This window comes from Chelonus insularis, unplaced genomic scaffold, assembly GCF_013357705.1.
Source record: "Chelonus insularis isolate UGA/USDA-ARS -01 unplaced genomic scaffold, ASM1335770v1 contig_94_pilon, whole genome shotgun sequence".
NCBI lineage: Eukaryota > Metazoa > Arthropoda > Insecta > Hymenoptera > Braconidae > Chelonus > Chelonus insularis.
In genome coordinates this window covers 511,048-531,618 of record NW_023276783.1, presented here as the reverse complement: position 1 = coordinate 531,618, position 20,571 = coordinate 511,048, and the positions used below count along the sequence as shown (strand labels likewise).

Here is a 20,571-nt window from a genome sequence, read left to right as displayed (position 1 = left end):
CAGTTTTCAAAGTCTATCATTGTGATTTTCTAACTATATACAGGGTTAATGGTGAAGCAGGAAGCCAGAGATGATGGCTATGAAACAAGTCCAGACCTGGAGATGAGAAGCAACGGGGGTGATAGTAGTCAGCAGTACCATACTCCACTGACGCCGCATACACCCCACACACCTCATACGCCTCATACACCACTGACGCCAATATCGGCAACGCCGCATCAGCCCCAACAACCGAGCTCTACTGGGGCCACATTAGGACAGGTGAGGGACACACTTATATTCCCACACAAACTCATTTTACCATCACCGCAGCCACAACCGATGACACTGATGTCATCCCTCAGGCTTCTACCATCACCGTCCTACCCTTTTTGCCCCTTTTCTCCCATTTATTCGCACTATTTTCAACTTTGATATGTTTCCCTGCATATTCACCGCCTCTTCTTTCTCTATTCCCGCTCGGTAACAGGTGTAAGTACTCGACTTAACGAAGCACACTCGACCACCAAGCTCTCTCATCAGGATCAAATTACACTCAGCTCTGATTCCTCGATGAAACTTCCACTCGGCTCGAATGACGTTGAATTTTCACATATTTCATTATATTATTGATTTTTAATATCAGTAGCGTACTTAGTTTTTATTTTATTAAAAAAAAAACCATTTTCCCATTTATTTACTCCAATATGTATTATTATTATAGGTAACAATAAAATGTGAAACACCAGTGGATCCCTATTCCTTCGTTGATGAAGAGATGTCAATGAGTGGTGGAATTAGAACAGCAAGTAGTCCTGGAGAAAATCCTGATGGCATGACTTGTTCTACGAGTAATGCACAAAGTAGTGGTCTTACTACTCCTTCTTCAGCATCTACGAGTCCGATGCCCAATCAACAGCAACCACCACCTCCTCTACCACCTCTACAACATCCTCATCCTCAAGCTCATCAACATCAACAACAACCACAACATTCTCAGCATCATCCAATGGGAATGATGATGAATGGATCTCTTAATCCACATCAGATGCAACACCAACCTAAAAAACGAGGCCGTAAGAAGAAGTCTGAAATGATCCTCACACCTGAAGAGTGAGTATCTTAATTAGACGATCAATAAAAAGAAGTTCAACTTGAATAGAATAAAATAATGGAAATAATAATAATAATTTATAAATAACTTGGTTAAAAATTCAAATCTTTTCTTCATGTTAAATTATTTGTATAGTTTAATTTAAAGTATTAAAAATGAAATATTTATTTAACTCAGCATCAGTAGTGTCTCCTGTAGTTATCAAGTATGCATAACGAGTCACGTCATTTGTTAAGTAAATCGTGAGGGAAAAACTGAATGTTTGACTAAGTTGTGAAAATGAAAAGTTCAACATACTAACGACATGTCTGATGTGTGGTTTTTACGTTCATATAGGGCGGAGTTGGCTGAAGCGAAGAAAAAAGCTAAAACCTACAAGGAAAGAAAAAAGCATGATAGGTTTGATGGTATGCCTGAAGAAGAAGTTAGTAAGAGGGTATTACCTGATCATCTCACCAATAATCTTGACATAATAATTGTAAGTAATAGTATCATCAATCTATCAATTTACAAGTGTATACTTATTGACAGATTGATTATTCTTTGAATAAAATCAAATTTGGTTTATCAAATATTCATCTACTAATTAATTTAAAAAATTTATTGATAGAAAGTTCATAAAATTGAAGATAGATTTAATATTATTATTGGTTTAATTTAGAAATACTTAAAGAGAAGCTCTTGTTGTGACGACTTTCCATTGAATGTGTTGCGGGTGAAAACTCGCTTAATACGATAACGTACTGTATGATGGAGCACGACGCCGATAATTGCTCACGCGCCCTCATCCTCATGGTTCATTCGTCATTCGACTGTGGGACGTGTCGATCCGCGGAAATTCGGTTATTGCTCTGCCGCATGGCATATTCTACTAAATCCCACGCAAATACATCGAAAAAATTGCTCTAAAGTTTTTTGTCTTTTTTTTTATATCGCTCTGTAACATGTTAAGCTTTTGATTCAAACAATTGGACTGAATAAAAATTCAAAAAATACAAATGGATAAATCGACTAGATTTTCATGTTATATTATAACTTGACTAAAAACTCAAATTTTTTATCGTTTCAATTTCTATTGATTATCAGTAAATTTAATTTTTTATTCATTCTAATTTGGTGAAGTGTTTCAATTATTTTATGAAAACATTTAAAGCTGAAATACAAATTTCACTTTTCAATCTGAATCATCGACCAATAGGTGAGAATAATTTTATAAATAAAACATCAAGTTTAGCAAAGACAATTAGCATTTAAGTCAACATGTTAGAATAATGAACTAGGAACTAGAATACAAGAACAGAAAGTTTTACCGTAAAATGTGCAATACAAAATTCAAAAGTTAGACTAATATATTTATTTACAAACAAAAGTTTAATGATAAATTTAAGTATAATAATAGACACGTAAACAGGATATTTCCATTTACAGTTGAATAAAAATATTTATTTATTATCTAACCAAAATAAGTTACAAAAATATTGTGTGTAAAAGTTTGAAGAATACTGAACTGGTAAATATTAAAATATTTATAAAATTCGTAGATAGTACTCGAGATACACGAAAAATGAAATAAAAAGGCAAAGCAAAAGAAAGAGAAGTAATGTTTTCATTCACTCAATGAACGTTCGATCGAAGTTGAAAGTGAAAAAAATTGAAAGGAAAAATGAGAGAATGCAACAATTGGGTCGTGTATTCCTGAAAGTAGAAGAAATTTCTTGTCGTTTTTATTTTACTGGCGTTCTTGAAACTTTTCAAAGGGTAATAGGTATAGATAGACAGGAATATTGGATAGTATTGAGAGGGAGCAAATTCCAATAGTACAATTGTAGTATGTCGCGTGGTGGTTCATCTGAATTCGGTAACGGTGATGATTATGCAACGGTCGGACGAACACGCCGGTTACCTGTTGCGCAACGGAGATGTTATATTCGCTCTTTACTTTTGAGATTAGGTAACTAATAACAGCAGAGTCCAAGGATAAGACCAGAGTACTCGAGGGCGTCGTTAATCGTGCGAGTTCCCGCGCTTGCGTAAGATCCTTGTGTGCTTCATGGTATCATTTTTAATGTGTGACGATCAGCGTCAATAAAAAATTTACATAAGCTTCACATAATCTTTTCATCTTTTTTATCTTTTTTTTGCCTTTAATTTTTACATTTAACTATCGAATTCATGAATTTCTATCAATGTTATGTGAACTATTTTATGTAAAACTTATCCATTAACACCAACATTCAGGTGGTACTTATTAAAATGGCCAGCATTAATTTCCACTGATGGCCTAATAAAATTTATGATTTGTTGATGATGAACCAGATGATATTATGATAATTTAGTAGTAGTGATACTTGTTGTTTTGATAAATAGTAATGAAAATACTGAATGCTGCTTTCAGATTGGTATAAATCCTGGGCTTTTTGCTGCGTACAAGGGCCACCACTACGCCGGACCAGGAAACCACTTTTGTGAGTCGATCAATACATTAAAAATGTCAATGACACCAGAAAAAAGTATCATCTATTTAATCCATGTAACAGTATCATGGAAACTTTGATTTTATGTTGGCTAAAACAATTTTGCGGTTCAGCAAGCCAAACGATTTATGCTTCGCACCTATTATCCACGCATACACGGATGCATGAGTTTTCCACTATCCTTCTGGAGTGTATAGGGTCAGGGAAATGCTGCGTTCGATTTTTCAGGGTTTCCCCGGGAGGGGCGTTGGTTTCGTAGTGTTAGTAACGAGGGGATGGTACCTAGAAGAGAATCCAAGTAAGCAAGTATCGGTAGAGTAGGTGGTAAAGGGTAAAGTACAGTCCAACAACCATCATCAAGGGTAGAACATAGGACAAGAAATTTATAATGAGACCTACATATAGCAAGAACAGATCAAAAGAGTAGAGAAGTCTATGTGAAGGGGAAAATGCTAGAAAACTCGTGTAAAAAAGCTGTAATGAGATATTGGCGGTGTGATGCTTAAAAAAATGTTTGAAGCTTATAAAGTGTGTATGGAAAACTTGCAAAAGGGAAATAATGGTGAAATGAACTTCAAATTTACTTTGTGATACAGGCCTACAATTATTTAAATTGGTATGAGTCTTTTTTTTTCTATTTAATGAATTTAAATAATACCATTTACTTTTATAAAACTATTTTTTATTTAAATTGTTCTATAGATTCATATGATTGTTGAATGGCAGTATAAAAATTCAATGAAGTAAAGTTTTAATCATGTTTCTGGTATGATTATCAACATTCAATGTTTAGAGTTACATTTTACATGATTTTATGGGTTGTTTACAGAAAAATTTAATTGAAAGAAAAAATCCACTGTATTTGATAAAGTGATAATAATCATGATAAATTCATAATAGGCTCGTGTAATTACTTGAATTATTTATGATAGTTGATGATGACTTAAAGCTGATATAATTGAGCCCTTAATGACTTGTAGTTTAATTGTAAATATATGCGGATGACTCAATTTATGCAGCTTGACCTAATTTTGGGTTTTAGCAGATCCGGGAAAAGTTTTACTCTACGACAAGTGTTATATTGTATAGGAAAGTGTGAGAAAGTTTGTGGTTGTAGATGCCAAGTCTTAAAGCTTGTAGAATTATCAGTGGCCAAGAATGTTGAAAAAAAGTAAAAGTTACTTGACACAAAAATATTCTGCCAAAACTTTAGTAGGTAAAATTTTTTTTTCTACTTCCTCATCTTTTGCTTTATTATGATGGTGATGAATTTGATATCACAGCACGAATAAGAGTGTCAGAGAACAGAAATTCAATTGTATACATATATAGATGTGATGCATCGAATAAGTACTCGACAAGAAGGAAGATAAGAAGAGACGAAGAATAAATAAAGGAGAGAAAAAAAGAGAATAAAGAGAAGGAAAAAAGGATTTTACGTAAAAAATAGAGAGAGAAAGAGAGTTTGTCGTAGCCGCAATGGCGGTGGTAAGTGTAATGAGTGGTGGTTGTGGGGAGATAGAAAAGTAGAAGAGAGGAAAGAGAAGTAAAGTGTGGGAAAACGTGTACCCGAGTGCTTTATCTCCCTCCGCATACCCTCTCTGGGATCTCCAGGTTCGTTGGTGGTGCTGCCACCCCCGGGACCGCCCGTCCCAGCCGTCACGATCCACCCTCGATTTACTGAAGGGGAAGGTGAAAGAGGGGTAAAAGGGAACAGGGCGAGGGCGGAGTACTAGAGGAAAAGGGAGGGTAAACCCCGCGTACTCGCTCGATAGCAGCTTACATACTCTGTCCACGTTCACTACCCTTGCGTACCCTGTGCTGCAAATCAACCAAACTCGGGTATTTGCTTTTTCTTCCTTCGTGCTTTCCCCTTGGGTATTTGTCAAGGAACCTAATGCTCCTTGCACTCAAGATACACTTATTATGCTCTACTGCATAGTCATTAACTACCAAATTACGTCGATATGGACTCACTTAATCGATATAAAGAGCAGTTGAGAAATAGTACATACAGGAAGTAAATAAATATAGCTTGGTGAACTGGATATGTATATTAAGCATTGAAAAAAATTCATTCGCAGTAAATTATTCTTTTAGAGGCAATTTGAGATGAGTATGCTCATGATGCTGAGAAAGTTCCTGTGAAAATTGATTTTCCAGGCGCGCCCAACACACGAATCCCGGAGCGCAGTCACACAGGTTACCATCGACCTGTGTCCTGGATTCAAACCTGACCGGCGCATTACTAGATACTGGAAAAAGACTTGCTTTATATTTCATTTATTTATTTAATGATGTTAAATCATGTTTAATATAATATACTGCTGAAGAGAAATTTCAATCAGAAGTTCATGAATTCCTGCTATTAAGTTTTGAAGCTTCTATAATCAATTGTATTATGAATCAGTGGTATCTTATCATATAGTGATTTAGGTGGTTGTTAGATTTAATAAAAGTAATGTAGAGTAAAAGTACAAGTGAAAAAAGGGAAAAAAAAACTTGTCTAGAAACTGTTGTAGCTTCCGTTAAAGTTTATTCTGATCGTAACTGTTAGCTGTTTTTATCTGTTTTTCCCTTTTCCACGGATAGTAAATGGAAAATGTTGGGGCACGCAGCGAGCGTTCTCCTTTCGACCTCTTAACTTTGTTTCCAAAGTTCAGCCAAGGTCGCAAGGCCATTCGCTGTGTGGGTAGTTCACGCGCACCAATGAGTTTCCGCAAAGTCATAAATTCCTGTATTCCAAAACTTCCAACAACTTCTCGTTCTACCTTCCCTTAAACTTTCGTTTATGCTCTTTTGCCATGCAATTCATCAAATTTTGACATCTTTAACACATATACTTCTCTCTATACTTTCATTCAAATCTATTATTCAAAAGTAAACTTATCTCTTTTTCTTCAATTAACTTTGTTATTGAAATATTCATTAACAAGGCAAATCTTTTCTGGTGATTCATGAGAAATAAAATTTAACAATAAATTAGGTAATTGATCATTTAATTTATTAAATAAATTATCATTTTATAATTAAATCAAACTAATTAATTTAAATAAAACAGTAATCAAAGATTATCATATTTTTTTATATTTCAGGGAAATGTTTACATTTAAGTGGTTTGACGCCAGAACCACTTACTGCAGATGACGACTACAAACTCCTACGCCTTGGAATTGGTTTCACTAATATGGTTGCACGTGCGACCAAAGGAAGTGCCGATTTAACGAGAAAAGAGATAAAAGAAGGTTCGTAAACCCTTTAAAGATGTTCCTTTTACTTGATATTCTAAGAAAAGATATCCGAAGTTGAGAAAAAATAGTGTATAAAAAACGAATATCACGGAAGTTATTCAAGAAGAAAATTTTTCTTATAAAATAGTTCCATATTGATATAAATAAGTAATCAAGTTCAAGATCAAGTTGTTGGAGAGAATACATAAGTAGCATTGACAAAATAAACTTTGAATCCATAATCTTTTCATTATTACACTTACGAGTAACTAGTTTAGTTTGAATGAGGAAGTAAACTGTTAAATTTTCACTCATGAAAGTGGAGTAAAGTTGGCCTCGAAACTATTGGACACCGCTTATCATAGATTAATCGTGCAATAGATAGTATTTCGAGAGTCAACTATCCAACTGGTAGTTTAAACAAGAGTAAACTTGATCTTCAAACTTTTGCCTTAAGATTGACAGATCTGAAAAGTTTTATTGTTACATGACACGTGTTGTTAAGTCTAAAAGTTTTGAGTTGAAAAGAAAATGTAATTTAATTTTACTTTCAATTTCAGGTAGTCATTTATTGCTGGAAAAGTTAAAAAAGTACAAGCCAAAAATAGCAGTATTTAACGGGAAACTTATCTATGAAGTGTTCTCGGGGAAAAAAGAGTTTGGATTTGGTAGACAACCGAGCTTAGTTGAGGGAACAAATACGGTAAGATGAATATTAATTATAATTACATGCAATAGAGTTAATTTGATAAATAAAAACGTTTATTCAAAATATTTAAAATGAAACTTTTTAATATAAATAAATTCTATTGTCGTACATACTTTTGTATATTTATTATTATCAGTACACATTGTCTAAATTTTGCTAATTTAATTCACAGTACATGTGGGTGATGCCATCAAGCAGCGCCAGATGTGCACAATTACCCCGCGCAGCAGATAAGGTGCCATATTACGCAGCTTTGAAAAAATTCCGAGACTATTTAAATGGCACAATTTCACATTTAGACGAATCAGATATCGTATTTGCAGATCCGAAAATTCATAAAAAGAAAGAACTTGAAGCATTAGAGGATAAAAAATCTACATATGGTGATGATATGGACGGCGAAAACAGAAATTCTGATTTAAGTGATTCTAAACAAGATCAAGGATTAATTCCTGGAAAGAAAAAAAGAGGAAGACCGAAAAAGATCAAGAATCCCGATGAACAGCCGTTACCAGACTCTGATAAATTAGACGCCAATGGAGAAGTCATTAAGAAACGTCGTGGACGACCTAAAAAAATTCATCAACAGCAGAAACAACAGGAGAGAGAGGTGAGAGAACGTGAACAATTAATACATCAACAACAGCAACAGCAGCAACAACATCTTCATCACCATCATCATCATCATCATCATCATCAACAACAACACCATCAAGGAATGGTACATCTTAGTGATGGATATGGAAATGTCTCTAATTGTTTTTCACCTTCGTTAATGACACCTCCAAAGCCTTTTGCTCATATGGCACCGTATTCGCAACAAGAATCGAATTTTTTCTCTCAGGGTATGAACGACGGTGGCCCATACATGAGTGCAAAGCAAAGTCCTATTCATCTTCAACAGCATTACAGCCAAAGCCCAAAATCAATGTCTCTGTCGTTCACTCATTCCGATCTATCATCAGAGATCAATACTGCCATGTCTTCGGAAAACAATCTCGAGCCATCGCCATTAACTTCTCCAAGTGTCGAACACCCGGATTTTGAACCACCAACCAGCATGGCTCAAAATCTTAATAGCGATCACCGCGCGTACAATCCAGCGGGTACGACAGATGGCTCAGTCCCACATGGTAGTAATCCAGGTACACCATCACACTCAAATTACACAAGTTATATGGGTTTCCATGATCAACAAACTCCTGAGCCTCATAGCGGGCATCCACATCAGACAACGCCAACGGGAATGAGCCAAGGTGCTGATGATGGACACTCTCATCAATCTCACCAAACACCTCCGTTAAGTCATCCTCATACACCTACGCATGCGTCAATGTCACCTCATCCACATGAACAATACGGTATGAAGACGAATTCTGGACAAGATGTTGCATCAAAGAGCTTAAGCGACCTTGAGTCTCTTGTTGATCAAATTCCAAGCATAGCTGATGGGGGTAATCAACGCTTACATTCTGGAATTTCTGATGATGGAATGGGTGACAAACTTGAATCACATCACCAGTCGTACTTGTCGGGTTTCTCTGGTCCTGGAATGAATGCTAACTACAGTCCCCCTTTAAGTGGAGGAGGAAACTATCCCGGATCACATTTGTACTCTTTAGGAGACAATTATGGTTCAGTTTACGGCATGAATAGCCGTGATGGTCAACAGCAACAGCAACATTCACAGCAGCAGCAACAACAACAACAACAGCAGCAGCAGCAACAACAACACAGCAAATCCTACACTGTAGAAAATCTAGCGTCCAGTAATTACACACCGAGCATGAGCCAATCTGGGAATTCTTACTCAAATATTATCCCTGGCCCTCATTACCCCGTACCGCCAATGGGACCCACTAATGGTTATCTATTTGGAGGTCTAGAGTCTAGCCTTATGCAACGTACTTATGGAATGGGTGGAATGAGCGGAATGAGTGGAATGCATCCATCTTTAGGTCACATGGCTAATCCTTATCCTTATAATACATCCTATTCAAGTTCCTTCGAATCATACCCAACACCTCCAGCTGGTATCCACGCACCTAGTCCTAATTATCCTGGTGGCTATGGCGTGACCGGTTCTACTGGAAGTCCTGGAAATTCTGCATCACCTCCCTACCTTCAATCTCATCACAGGCCACCCGTTGACCTCGCATATGATGGCGTATGATAATCAATGTAAGCGTGACACATAAAATTTACGCTGAATTACTACCTTTTTTTTACGTATTTTTACACTCTAGAGTTTTCTTGGCATGCCTGATGCACCCAAAAAAACTTGGCATTACGGCAAATTTTTACAAGCGCGTCGCCGTTTTTGCTAGACAATAAAATTTTTATCAACTGTATAATGAAATTGTTTTAAATGATAGTTGAAAAAAATGTCATATTAATTATAATAATAATAATAATAAATAAATAATAATAATAATAATAGTAATGATAATGATGACGATGATGATGGTGATGATAATGATAAATAAATAAATATGAATTACTAATGATTAATTAAGAGTAAATGAATAATAACAGTCTGTAATTACGGCGACGCGATTAGAATTAATCTAGTCCACCCGCAACGAATAGTGCTTTCAGTTGAATCAATCATGCCGGGTTATATCTCGTTGATTCACGACTCGGCACTCGGAGATCGGCGAATAAAATGATTCGGGTAACTATTCGACTTATCATTATGCTCAAATTCAAGTTTATCAATCAATACTCATCGTATGGCCTATTCGTATTTATTAGATTTTAATAAAAGTTTTTCACAATTCATATTTTAGCTTGTATTTAATCATTTGGAAAATTCCATTTATTTTATTGCATAAATATTCAATAAATTATGAAGATGAATATGCTTATTCAATCAAATAAATACGTTTAAATGAACTATAAATATTGTGGAGACTTTGATTAAAATCTAATCCTATAATAGACACAATTAATAAATGAGAATACTTTAACTTAAAATTGTTATAAATGATAATGGCCAGTAAGGTGCTATAATAAACGTGCAATTTGTACCGTACGTATCCTGACTTAGTTGTTGTTGATGTTGTTGTTGTTGTTATTGTTGCCTTAGATTAACTTCATTGTCATTAATTATTATATTTACAAACTGTGAATGTGATTTGTGCATTCCGAATATTTTGCCGGTGAAAATAAAAATGTGGAGTATTATATGATATTATTATGTACATACAAAGATCATCGTAGAATACGTTATGAGTTCGTTGAGGCTACGTGATACGTGGTTTTTTGTGTTTTATTTTTTTTTTCTATTAATCAATAAGTTATTCTACAAGTCAGGAATCCAGTAACAGAAAAAAAGTTAAAAAAAAAAATAAACATAATCTCAAAAATACGAATAATACGTTGAGTATGAAAATATAATAGTAAAAATTAAACATAGAAATGAAATGATATCGAATGAACCTTGTTTCAGTGTTGTTATTATTTCGCCGATCTCCGTTAATCACTGGCGGTCGTTGTACATACAATTATATTAATGAAAAAAAAACAAAACGAATTTTCATCGGTGTTGTTATCATTGTCATTGACAATTTATAATTATGAAAAATACAAAAAAAATAATTAAAATAAATTTGCCATTGCTAATTGCCATCTTCATTATTGTTATCATACTGGTTTATTCTAAATTTTACTTATATTTTAAATACAGACAAATATATTTGTACATATATTTTTTTTTAATTTTTCTATTTTACAATAGGCGAAAAGTCACGAAAGAATAATAATAATAATAATCATAAGAAAAAAAAGAAAACAAGCGAGATTAAATATAGATTTTTTTTGTATTTAATTTTTCTTAGATAATAGAGAAATAGTGGAAAAGTAGTGAGAATGATGATGACGATGATGAAGATGATGCATTGAAACGATGTAATAGAGTTGCGTTATGTTACGTTTATGCCATAATTAATATTCTATTATGTTTTCACAGTTGAGTATGTAATGGTGATTAAATGACTGATGCATGGCATATATTAATTAGTAGATAAAACAATAGGGCAATGAAGAATAATAAGAGCAGATGAGATAAATCGCAGATAAATCTAGATTACGTTGACACACCGATACACCTTTGACGCTAATATGCTGCTGTAAAATGATGCATCAGTTTTACTATACATATAATATATAAATATAAAAAAAAATATAAATAGATATTGTGTAATGAAATAAAAAAAACAAAAAAATATATATAAATATATACATATTACAGAATAACTAGCCAATATGAAAACAAATTAACAATTGTCAAATAATCATCATAGAATGTGTCGACAGATGAAGGAGGCGTTGCACAGGGTATAGATTGAAGTCGTTGATGCTATATAACTGCTGTCTATATTATATATAAGTATATAGATGTTTCTTTCATTCTATCGGCCTCAATGATTGAAAATCAATCGACATCTATTAACTATTTGATGTTTTGATAAAGATCGTGTCCATTTACGATCTCTACAGAATTATGTGAGTGTCATTAAATGTTAATTATTCAACATAATGGAAATTACCATTACTTATTGAATAAATAATGCGAACTATCGCCCAGTTATTTTATCAATAAACTCATTGATTGATCAATTAATCGGCTGAATAAAGAGAATGATTTAATCAGCGACAACTAAATCATTGTAAATTAATATATAATAAATACAAAAATTAGTTATTAAGAATACAGTAATTATATTATTATTATATTATACAGACAGATCAATGAATCGCTGTTGCGCATCGAGTTTTATCGTGAGAATAAGTGAATCAGAGAGTTTGGGCCATGTTTTCGGCCAACAACATATTTTTTAATCACTTTTTCAAATTCTCTCATTTTAATGTTCAAAAATATCTTGAATGCTACTATTCTATTTCCTTTACCTAATGAATACTGTACTTTACAATTTACAATTAGTCGTATATTTTACTCATCTGTAGACTGTTCAACGGCCGTTCGAATGATCTGAATATCTTTATAACTATTCGATTTAATCAACCACTTTCATTAATTGTCGATCGCAGCTTCAGTGTCTGCTATCGACTCTAAATTTCAGGGTATACATCAACTTTCATGCTGTCTTCATTATCATTTATAAGAAATTCGTCATTAATAAATGAATAAATTTATCATTGAAATAAATTTTAATATTTTCCATAGATTGTTTACTTACAAATAATTATTTCACTTGATTAAATCAAATTAATATGATTGATTATCTATACATAGTTTGAATTCATCCATCAATCTGTCCAATTATTGTTATAATTTTTTTTTATAAAATCGTAGTAAATGAATTATGCTACATTAATTGGTATGTAAAACATTGAATTTTTAACTTGTATAAGTAATTTTTGGTAGTGAACAATTTATGATAAAAAAAAAAAGTATGCAAGAGTGTGCAAGAAAAAATGGAATGGAGTTATTGTCTGTTTAACGATCAATGAACATTAAGTAGTAAAGATTTTTATGCTGAACATACAAGTGTGTATGTTTACTTGGTACAAAGGTAATAGTCGATCTTAAGTTACGCCAAAATAATTATTAATTAATTATGCGCGACTATTTCCCTTTTGATTCTTCAGTCACTATAAATGCAGGCTGTCCATTAAAAAAAAAAAAGATTGAAACTTCTTTTATTCAGACCTGTTACTCTCACCTTTTATTTCAATATGCTACTTTATATTTTTAAGTACAATTCATTAAACTAAAATGTTATTCTTAAAATTAATTTTGTGTTTTTTTTGTATTATTTGTATGTAAGTTTAGCTGTATTTCTCTCCTTCATTCGATTTTTAAATTCAAATTCAATTTGGACTTCAACACTGAGCGACACCTGCAGCAAGAATACTACAAGCATGGACGAAAATAGTTTCGAAAGAGTTTTTCTTCTAAAAATAGACATCAGTTGTTCATTTTCTAACTAAACAACATTATATAATTCAATAAAACGCGAATTCTTAAATTCATAATAAAAAGAACAATTATCATTCAACAATAAATGAAATAATATTTTATAACATGAGAACAATTCAAAACTCGCAAATGAAGTTGACCATAGCGCCACACTCAGTTAGCTTGCGTACTAAACACTTTTGTATGATAAAATTTTGAGATTGAGCTTCTATGTCACATATTTCTCTTCTTTTACTCGGTCGGAAAGTGTTTGTTCGTCTTTCTGAGTGTTAATAAAATTTTTATAAACTATTCACAATGCCATTAGAAAATTTTGAAGATGATGGTTTGGAAAAAAATCCAAATTTGGAGTTGGCCCAGACAAAATTTCTGTTAAGTTTACCTGAACACAAGAATGATGAAACTTTAAAGGCTAAGTTGATGGATGCCATAAAAGCCGACAGTGAGATTGCACTTTTATAAATAAATAATCTACTAAATATATTAATTATAATAAATTAATCTTTTGATTCTATTATTTTATTTTATAATGACAAATTTAATTTGGTCTAAAAAATATCTCTTAATATGATTCTTTAAAGTCTTGATAACAAACATTTTTTAATTTTCAACTATCAAGATTTTTCAATAATCTCATATTGTTCAACTATTTATTCTATTAATTATTTTTGTAGATATGGCTCCGTTTTACGAAGAAGTTTGTCGTGATCTTGATTGGCCAGTAGATGAAGCTCTTTTAGAAAAAATGAAGACGTGTAATCGTGAACAATTAAAGGCATTAGATGATGCGATTGAAGATGCTGAAAAAAATCTAGGTGAAATGGAAGTTAGAGAAGCAAATCTTAAAAAATCAGAGCATTTATGTCGTATTGGAGACAAAGACGGAGCCATCTCAGCATTCAGAAAGACTTATGAAAAAACTGTCTCATTAGGTCATAGACTAGACATTGTTTTCCATAACATTAGAATTGGTTTATTTTATTTAGACCATGATCACATTACCAGAAATATTGATAAAGCAAAAAGGTAAAACATAAATTCAGATGCTTATCGTTAATCAGTAATAAGGTATTTTATAATATTACTGTTATTCTGTTCGATAATGTTTACAGTTTAATTGAAGAAGGAGGTGATTGGGATAGAAGAAACCGTCTAAAAGTTTATCAAGGAACTTATTGTATAGCAGTTCGAGATTTTAAAGAAGCTGCCAATTTTTTCCTTGATACCATAAGCACGTTTACGAGCTATGAGCTGATGGATTACAATACTTTTGTTAGATATACTGTATATTTAAGCATGATCAGTTTACCAAGGAATGAATTACGAGACAAGATCATAAAAGGTTCTGAAATTTTAGAAGTTTTGCACAATAATCCTGACTGTAAAGAATACTTGTTCTCCTTATACAATTGTCATTACGCTGATTTCTTCAAAAATCTTGGTAATTTCTATTTCAGGAAAATTTAGTAGCAATGTCTAAAGAGATTAAATCTAAGTTTGAAAATATTTAATTTTCAGCTCATGTCGAAGGTTTATTGAAAAGTGATTACTTAATTAATCCACATTATCGTTATTATGTCAGGGAGATGCGTATTTCAGCTTATACTCAACTATTGGAGTCTTACCGATCTCTTACCTTACAATACATGGCTGAAGCTTTTGGTGTTACTGTGGATTATGTTGATCAGTATGTTATTTTAAATGAATGAAATTTATAGATTTAGATTACGTGGATAAAAAAAATATTCGAAATATTTTTATTTCCAGGGAATTATCACGTTATATTGCAGCTGGACGATTACATTGTAAAGTAGATCGTGTTGGTGGAGTCGTTGAAACAAACAGACCAGACAGTAAGAATTGGCAATACCAAGCAATGGTTAAGCAAGGAGACCTTCTTCTCAACAGGGTCCAAAAGCTGTCGCGTGTTATAAATATTTAAGTTGAGTTCAAATGCACTTATGAAAGTAATATTATTTGTATCAATAAATTAAGCAACATTTTTGGTTACTTTGTCCGTTAAGATATAATTTTTTTCTATGATATAACTCCAAAATAAAAATTAATTGTAAGTTAAAAATTTTATCATAATTTTGTAAAAGAATTATATAAATTATAAAAATTGAAATTTATGTATATATTTTTTATATATAATAATTTTGTTCCTAGAAAAGACACGTAAGTAGTTGATGGGTAAAGAAACAAATAGTTAAAAATTGTTCAATAATACAATATAGGAAGTAGATTAAATTTCCCACCTTACCAAAGTTGTGGGTAAAAGAATGTGGGGCCCGGTTGTGACTGTACAACGTCGGCATCTTTCATTCATAGCCATATTGTTTGCGGTGGCAGCCATTAAAGTATAGTGCTTGATAAACTGTTAAAATATCGATAAATACATGGTTTTTTTTTGTTTATTTGTGTAAAAATATTGACATAGGACTATTATTGATATTTACTGATATTTATTTAGAGTAAGTATTGTTTCTCAATATAATTTACAGATTTTTTTACATATCTATTGTCATTGAACAACCTTTTGTCAACAATGTTTTGAAACACTACTTTGTATACAACACATATCAAAGTATAGTAAATATTTATTCTTGAATTGAATGTGATATGAAAATGTTATTTTTGCAGATTAAAAGAAGATGGGTCGCAAAAAGAGTAAAAGACAAGCACCAGTTAAACGAAAAGCAATAGAACCACTTGAAACACAATTTACATGTCCATTTTGCAATCATGAAAAATCTTGTGAAGTCAAAATGTTAGTTAAATGTTCGATTTTTATTTTAAATAATTTTTTTCATATCAAAAATTAAAAAAGACCTTTGTTTTAAATTTAAAAACAATTTATTATAAATTATTAATATTACATTAATTAACAATAATTATTTTTAGGGAGAAAGTAAGGAAAACAGCTAAAATCAGCTGTCGTATTTGTTCAGAAGAGTATCAAACTACAGTGAACGTTTTATCTGATCCATTAGATGTATATAATGACTGGATTGATGCATGTGATGCTGCCAACTAATAATTAAATACTTATCAAATAATGATGAACAAGTGATATTTGATTCATGATATTAAGACAATAAGATATTATTCGGCCTATTATAAGATATTTCAATCATACTCTACTCTTAAGCGATTAAACAATCACAAATGACTACAAAATATAGAGGAAATATATATTTAAATTATTTAACAAATAAATAATTCATAATACGTACGAGCGACAACTGGGAGTATTATGTCGTTACTAATTGGTGTAAAATATCGAAATAAATATAAAAATTAATTTTTAACTGGTTTGTTATACAATTGTAGGAGGTTGAAGAACAGCTGGAGCCCTTCTAACTTTTAATGCTTCAGGACTTAATGTTCCAGAATTTTTAACAATTTGATTATAATCATACATAACTGCGAGGCCTCCTTCTTGAGGAGTTTTTCTTACATAAATTTTACTAGTTGGTGTAGTTTTTTGGCGATTCGTTGTAGTGGTAGTGGAATAAAATGCATCTGCTGCAATACTTCCATCTTCCTCTTCTTCTCCACATTTTTTTCTGTACCGACGATGACGTGCTTTGAAAAGTGAGTATGAAGCCAATCCAATTACTACCAAAAATAAAAATATTCCAATACTTCCAGCTATTGCGATTATTTTTATCTCCATTGGATCTCTTACAATTAATTTTAAATTTGTCGAATCACGACCTTTTTCACTTTCAATTAATAAACTGTATATTCTAGAGTCTTCTTTTTGTAAATTACGAATTTCTAATTTTGCCCAGTAGCAATTTGTTCGCTCATTATTCTCTGTTATTGGCTCCAAAGGTAAAGCATCATATTTTGGTTCAATACTTTCACCTACAAATATGAAAAATAATTAAGAATCATTTCTAATAGGTAAATTATTGTTTTAATTGAAAGTAATATTAACCTGCACGAATGTGAGAACTTCCCCATTGCCAAGCAACTAACTTTGGTGGAGGTCTTGAACAAAATCTTGATCTTAGCATATGAACAGGTTCCCCTACCCATCCTACAGATTCTCCAAAGTTCTTGTCATCTTCACCATCAACTGGCTTGGTCTGAATTTCTGGAGGTCCAGAAATATGTAGAATATACTTTGAATCAGATGTTATCTCTCTCCGTACACCATTAATGACGTTGTAAGCTACACAACGATACTCTCCTTCATCAGCCCAAGCAACATTTTTTAATTTAAGCTTCCTTGATCCTGTTTCTTCGCCAATAAAATTTTCAACTGGATGTGATACACCACCTCTGATGTGAATCCATCGATATCGTGCTGGAGGATTAGCCTCAAATTCATTACATTCAAAAGGATCCACATCTGCTGCTAATAGAGCAATTGATTCAAACTCTCCTGCTGTTTCATTGATTTTACTTGTAGATTTCAGTCGTGGGCCAACTATTAAACATGTTAAAATTTGATTAGATTATTGTCTAAATACGTTTATAAATTAATTAAAAGTCTAATTACATTGAACATCCAATCGGTAGTTAGCTGGAATACTTTCTCCTATAACATTAATTCCCTTGCATGAATAAAGACCTGCATCTTGCTGCTTCACAGGTTCAAATCGTATTTCTGAACCACTTAATGTTCCATTTCTGTGAGTGAAGTTTTGACTCAATGAATCCATTGAATTATACCTTTCTAAAGCCACTGAATCTTTGTACCATCGTATGTTTGCTGGTGGATTAGCATCAGCTAGACATTTTAGACTTAAGAAGCTACTAGAATCTTCTAGTGCTGATGTTAGAACTCGAGGGCTGGTTTCTATACGAACCTCTGGTGAATCTAAATAACATTAATTTATAATAAAAACCTTCTAAATAGTATTCAATTTTATTCAAAGTGTAAATAAATTTATTTATTACAATGAATATCAAGACGACATTCAGCAATAGCAGGTAAAGGGCTTGAAGGATGTAAACTGAGACATCTTATCGGTAAACCATGATTTTCTCTATCTCCTCGGACTCTTAAAAGACTATGAGCTGCCCAGGTCTTGGGACTATCAACCTCAGTGGCATTGGTTTGTTCTCTGAGTGGTTCGACCTCGTCGCCTCCAATAAACCTATACGAACATACATACATACACATAAGTTTACGATATACATATTTTATATCACTGAGTTGGATAAGGAGCGGCTAGTTTCATCAGACCGTAAAACGGAAAAGACGATCCTTTTAGACAACCCTTTCTACTGAGTATGAATAAAAGCTCCGAGGACAACGTTACGCACTCTTGATTTACATCTTGGTATAACAGTTTATTACACTTGTCATATGATATTATTTAAAACTCATGTTAAACACGCTTTTTTAGAATTTTTTTTCATGCCTATGAATGACTGTGATAAAAAATGATGATAATTGTAAATTTTTTTTTTTAAATAATTTGATATATCATTGTTCTAGATTTGAATGAAGATAGATATTTATTTTGATAAAATTAATTAATGTAAAGTTGGATTTACCATTTAATAAGTGCTGGAGGATTTCCATATCGAGAAACGCAGGAAATGGTGACCTCTTGACCTTCTCTTAACGTCAGAGCCCCTGTCAAAATTGCTCCACCGTATTCCAAACGAGGTTTTCTTGGTTTTACTAGCAAAATTACAAATAAAAATTAATTAAAAATCGATTAGAATTATTCACTAATCCGAAATCTTTTATTTTTCCACTCTAATAATCAGAAACTAAAATTTATTCCAACCAATATAATCTTATTTACTACCAACAAACTTGAACTAAAATATTATTCTCTGAATTTTCTAGTAATTTCTCTTGAAATTAACATGTATACTTATTTGGTTACGCAGTGAAATGAAATTCATTTCGAAATCTAAAATATGCAATTTCTAGTAACTTGATCATTTTATGTAAGACGAAAAATTGTTTAATTATACAGATAAAAGCACCTTTAACAAGAAGTCGAGAAGGTAATGAAGTAAGAGCATCCTGTCTAGTAAAATCCCCAGGTGTTACCTGGCATTCCCAAATACCATCATCAAAATCCAAAGATGCTCTTCTGATAAGAAGGGTACAATCGGCATCATTCCTATCATTCCCTTGACCATTAGCCCACTCATACTTATCAGGATACATTCCAATGGGCTTACGGTCTTTCTGCCAAATACATTGACCTTTTTTGTCTTGGACTTTACATGCTAACCGTACATCATCACCTGTTGCAACTTCTTGATAACTAGGAGGAGTATCTAAAAACCTTTGTTCACCACAGCATATATCACTGAACATTAAAATTCCTAAGAAGGTAATTGATCCAATTAGTATAGTCCTCATGATTGGTATTATTTAAACATTACGGAAACAATCATAGGACAATAAGTAGGTAACTCAATGTAAGTCATTGACACAGATTCCAATGTATTTTTCAACACTCAAGTCACTTCAGTTCGTCGCATTTCGTTTGATAAATCAACCATTTGTTTCTATAGAACTAGATAACTCAATTTTTCGCGGAATTTATGGAAAAATATGTCCAAGAATTGATGAATGCTATTGTAATCTGTCTAAGCTCTGACAACTGACTGGTCAGTCCTGTTTGAAGCGGAAGACGCAGAACCCCAAACGGAGTACGAAGCCATGCGTGCGTATCCAACCCTGTCTCCTCTACTGCTATCCTTATTATTCCAGTCTGTTATCATTATATGGAAGGTAATATAATTCTAAACTCGACCATATATTCATTTATACATCATGTATTATATTTTGTTGAGTGGGTACACGTGTGAACGTATTCAACCACGCCTTAGACGTTTCAGTCACAATGAAAATCATCTAACATGTTTTTCTTCAATAGCTTATATGTTTGCTTCATTGTTCTACCTACATTACTCTCATACTCTAATAACCATGCAAGTCATTATTATATTTTTATTCGATTTTATAAGGTTATACATGATTACATTTTACACTTGAATAATAAATAAGTTTTCCTTCCCAAAAATATCATTATAAACTTTGCAGGAATTGAGGCCAATTAGTTAGTTACAGAGTGAATAGGGTGGAGTGCAGCTAATTAAGTTTGTCTTTTAGGAAGGCAAATACTATTGTT

The 20,571-nt window shown here is 32.5% G+C and overlaps 4 protein-coding genes across 4 annotated transcripts in view; 3 read left to right on the top strand and 1 right to left on the bottom strand.

Moving 5' to 3' along the window:
• The window catches only part of Tdg (Thymine DNA glycosylase), a 29,785-nt gene extending 16,629 nt beyond the window's left edge, over positions 1-13,156 (top strand). The window contains exons 3-9 of the mRNA XM_035093265.1: positions 44-261; positions 704-1,092; positions 1,430-1,571; positions 3,489-3,558; positions 6,663-6,812; positions 7,358-7,500; positions 7,679-13,156. Of these exons, the coding sequence (XP_034949156.1) occupies positions 44-261; positions 704-1,092; positions 1,430-1,571; positions 3,489-3,558; positions 6,663-6,812; positions 7,358-7,500; positions 7,679-9,679 (3,113 nt within the window). The 3' untranslated portion in view covers positions 9,680-13,156. The remainder of the gene's footprint in view (positions 1-43; positions 262-703; positions 1,093-1,429; positions 1,572-3,488; positions 3,559-6,662; positions 6,813-7,357; positions 7,501-7,678) is intronic.
• Positions 13,157-13,659: 503 nt separating this feature from the next.
• Positions 13,660-15,473, top strand: Rpn7 (regulatory particle non-ATPase 7). The gene is made up of 5 exons (XM_035092853.1): positions 13,660-13,892; positions 14,125-14,476; positions 14,563-14,891; positions 14,969-15,137; positions 15,218-15,473. Exons 1-5 carry the CDS (start codon positions 13,748-13,750, stop codon positions 15,390-15,392), a joined length of 1,170 nt encoding a protein of 389 aa, XP_034948744.1. The 5' UTR covers positions 13,660-13,747; the 3' UTR covers positions 15,393-15,473.
• A 272-nt stretch (positions 15,474-15,745) lies between these two features.
• LOC118072754 (transcription elongation factor 1 homolog) lies at positions 15,746-16,761 on the top strand. Its single transcript, XM_035092854.1, has 3 exons — positions 15,746-15,924; positions 16,094-16,220; positions 16,355-16,761. The coding sequence occupies exons 2-3, from the start codon at positions 16,105-16,107 to the stop codon at positions 16,485-16,487; spliced, it is 249 nt and encodes an 82-aa protein (XP_034948745.1). The 5' UTR covers positions 15,746-15,924; positions 16,094-16,104; the 3' UTR covers positions 16,488-16,761.
• LOC118072752 (hemicentin-2-like) lies at positions 16,755-20,016 on the bottom strand. The gene is made up of 6 exons (XM_035092852.1): positions 19,412-20,016; positions 18,968-19,097; positions 18,365-18,564; positions 17,964-18,284; positions 17,397-17,891; positions 16,755-17,323 (listed from the first exon to the last, which is right to left on the bottom strand). Exons 1-6 carry the CDS (start codon positions 19,794-19,796, stop codon positions 16,770-16,772), a joined length of 2,085 nt encoding a protein of 694 aa, XP_034948743.1. The 5' UTR covers positions 19,797-20,016; the 3' UTR covers positions 16,755-16,769.
• Between the last annotated feature and the right edge of the window lie 555 nt (positions 20,017-20,571).

Excerpts from the sequence above, each read along its gene's own strand:
- Rpn7 (XM_035092853.1), top strand. The coding sequence starts at position 13,748 with ATGCCATTAGAAAATTTTGAAGATGATGGTTTGGAAAAAAATCCAAAT. Across the intron at positions 14,892-14,968 it reads TGATTTCTTCAAAAATCTTG|CTCATGTCGAAGGTTTATTG; the intron begins GTAATTTCTATT and ends TTTAATTTTCAG. Across the intron at positions 15,138-15,217 it reads ACTGTGGATTATGTTGATCA|GGAATTATCACGTTATATTG; the intron begins GTATGTTATTTT and ends TTTTATTTCCAG.
- LOC118072754 (XM_035092854.1), top strand. The coding sequence starts at position 16,105 with ATGGGTCGCAAAAAGAGTAAAAGACAAGCACCAGTTAAACGAAAAGCA. Across the intron at positions 16,221-16,354 it reads AAATCTTGTGAAGTCAAAAT|GGAGAAAGTAAGGAAAACAG; the intron begins GTTAGTTAAATG and ends AATTATTTTTAG.
- LOC118072752 (XM_035092852.1), bottom strand. The coding sequence starts at position 19,796 with ATGAGGACTATACTAATTGGATCAATTACCTTCTTAGGAATTTTAATG. Across the intron at positions 19,098-19,411 it reads TTCTCGACTTCTTGTTAAAG|TAAAACCAAGAAAACCTCGT; the intron begins GTGCTTTTATCT and ends TAATTTTGCTAG. Across the intron at positions 17,324-17,396 it reads AAGTTCTCACATTCGTGCAG|GTGAAAGTATTGAACCAAAA; the intron begins GTTAATATTACT and ends TCATATTTGTAG.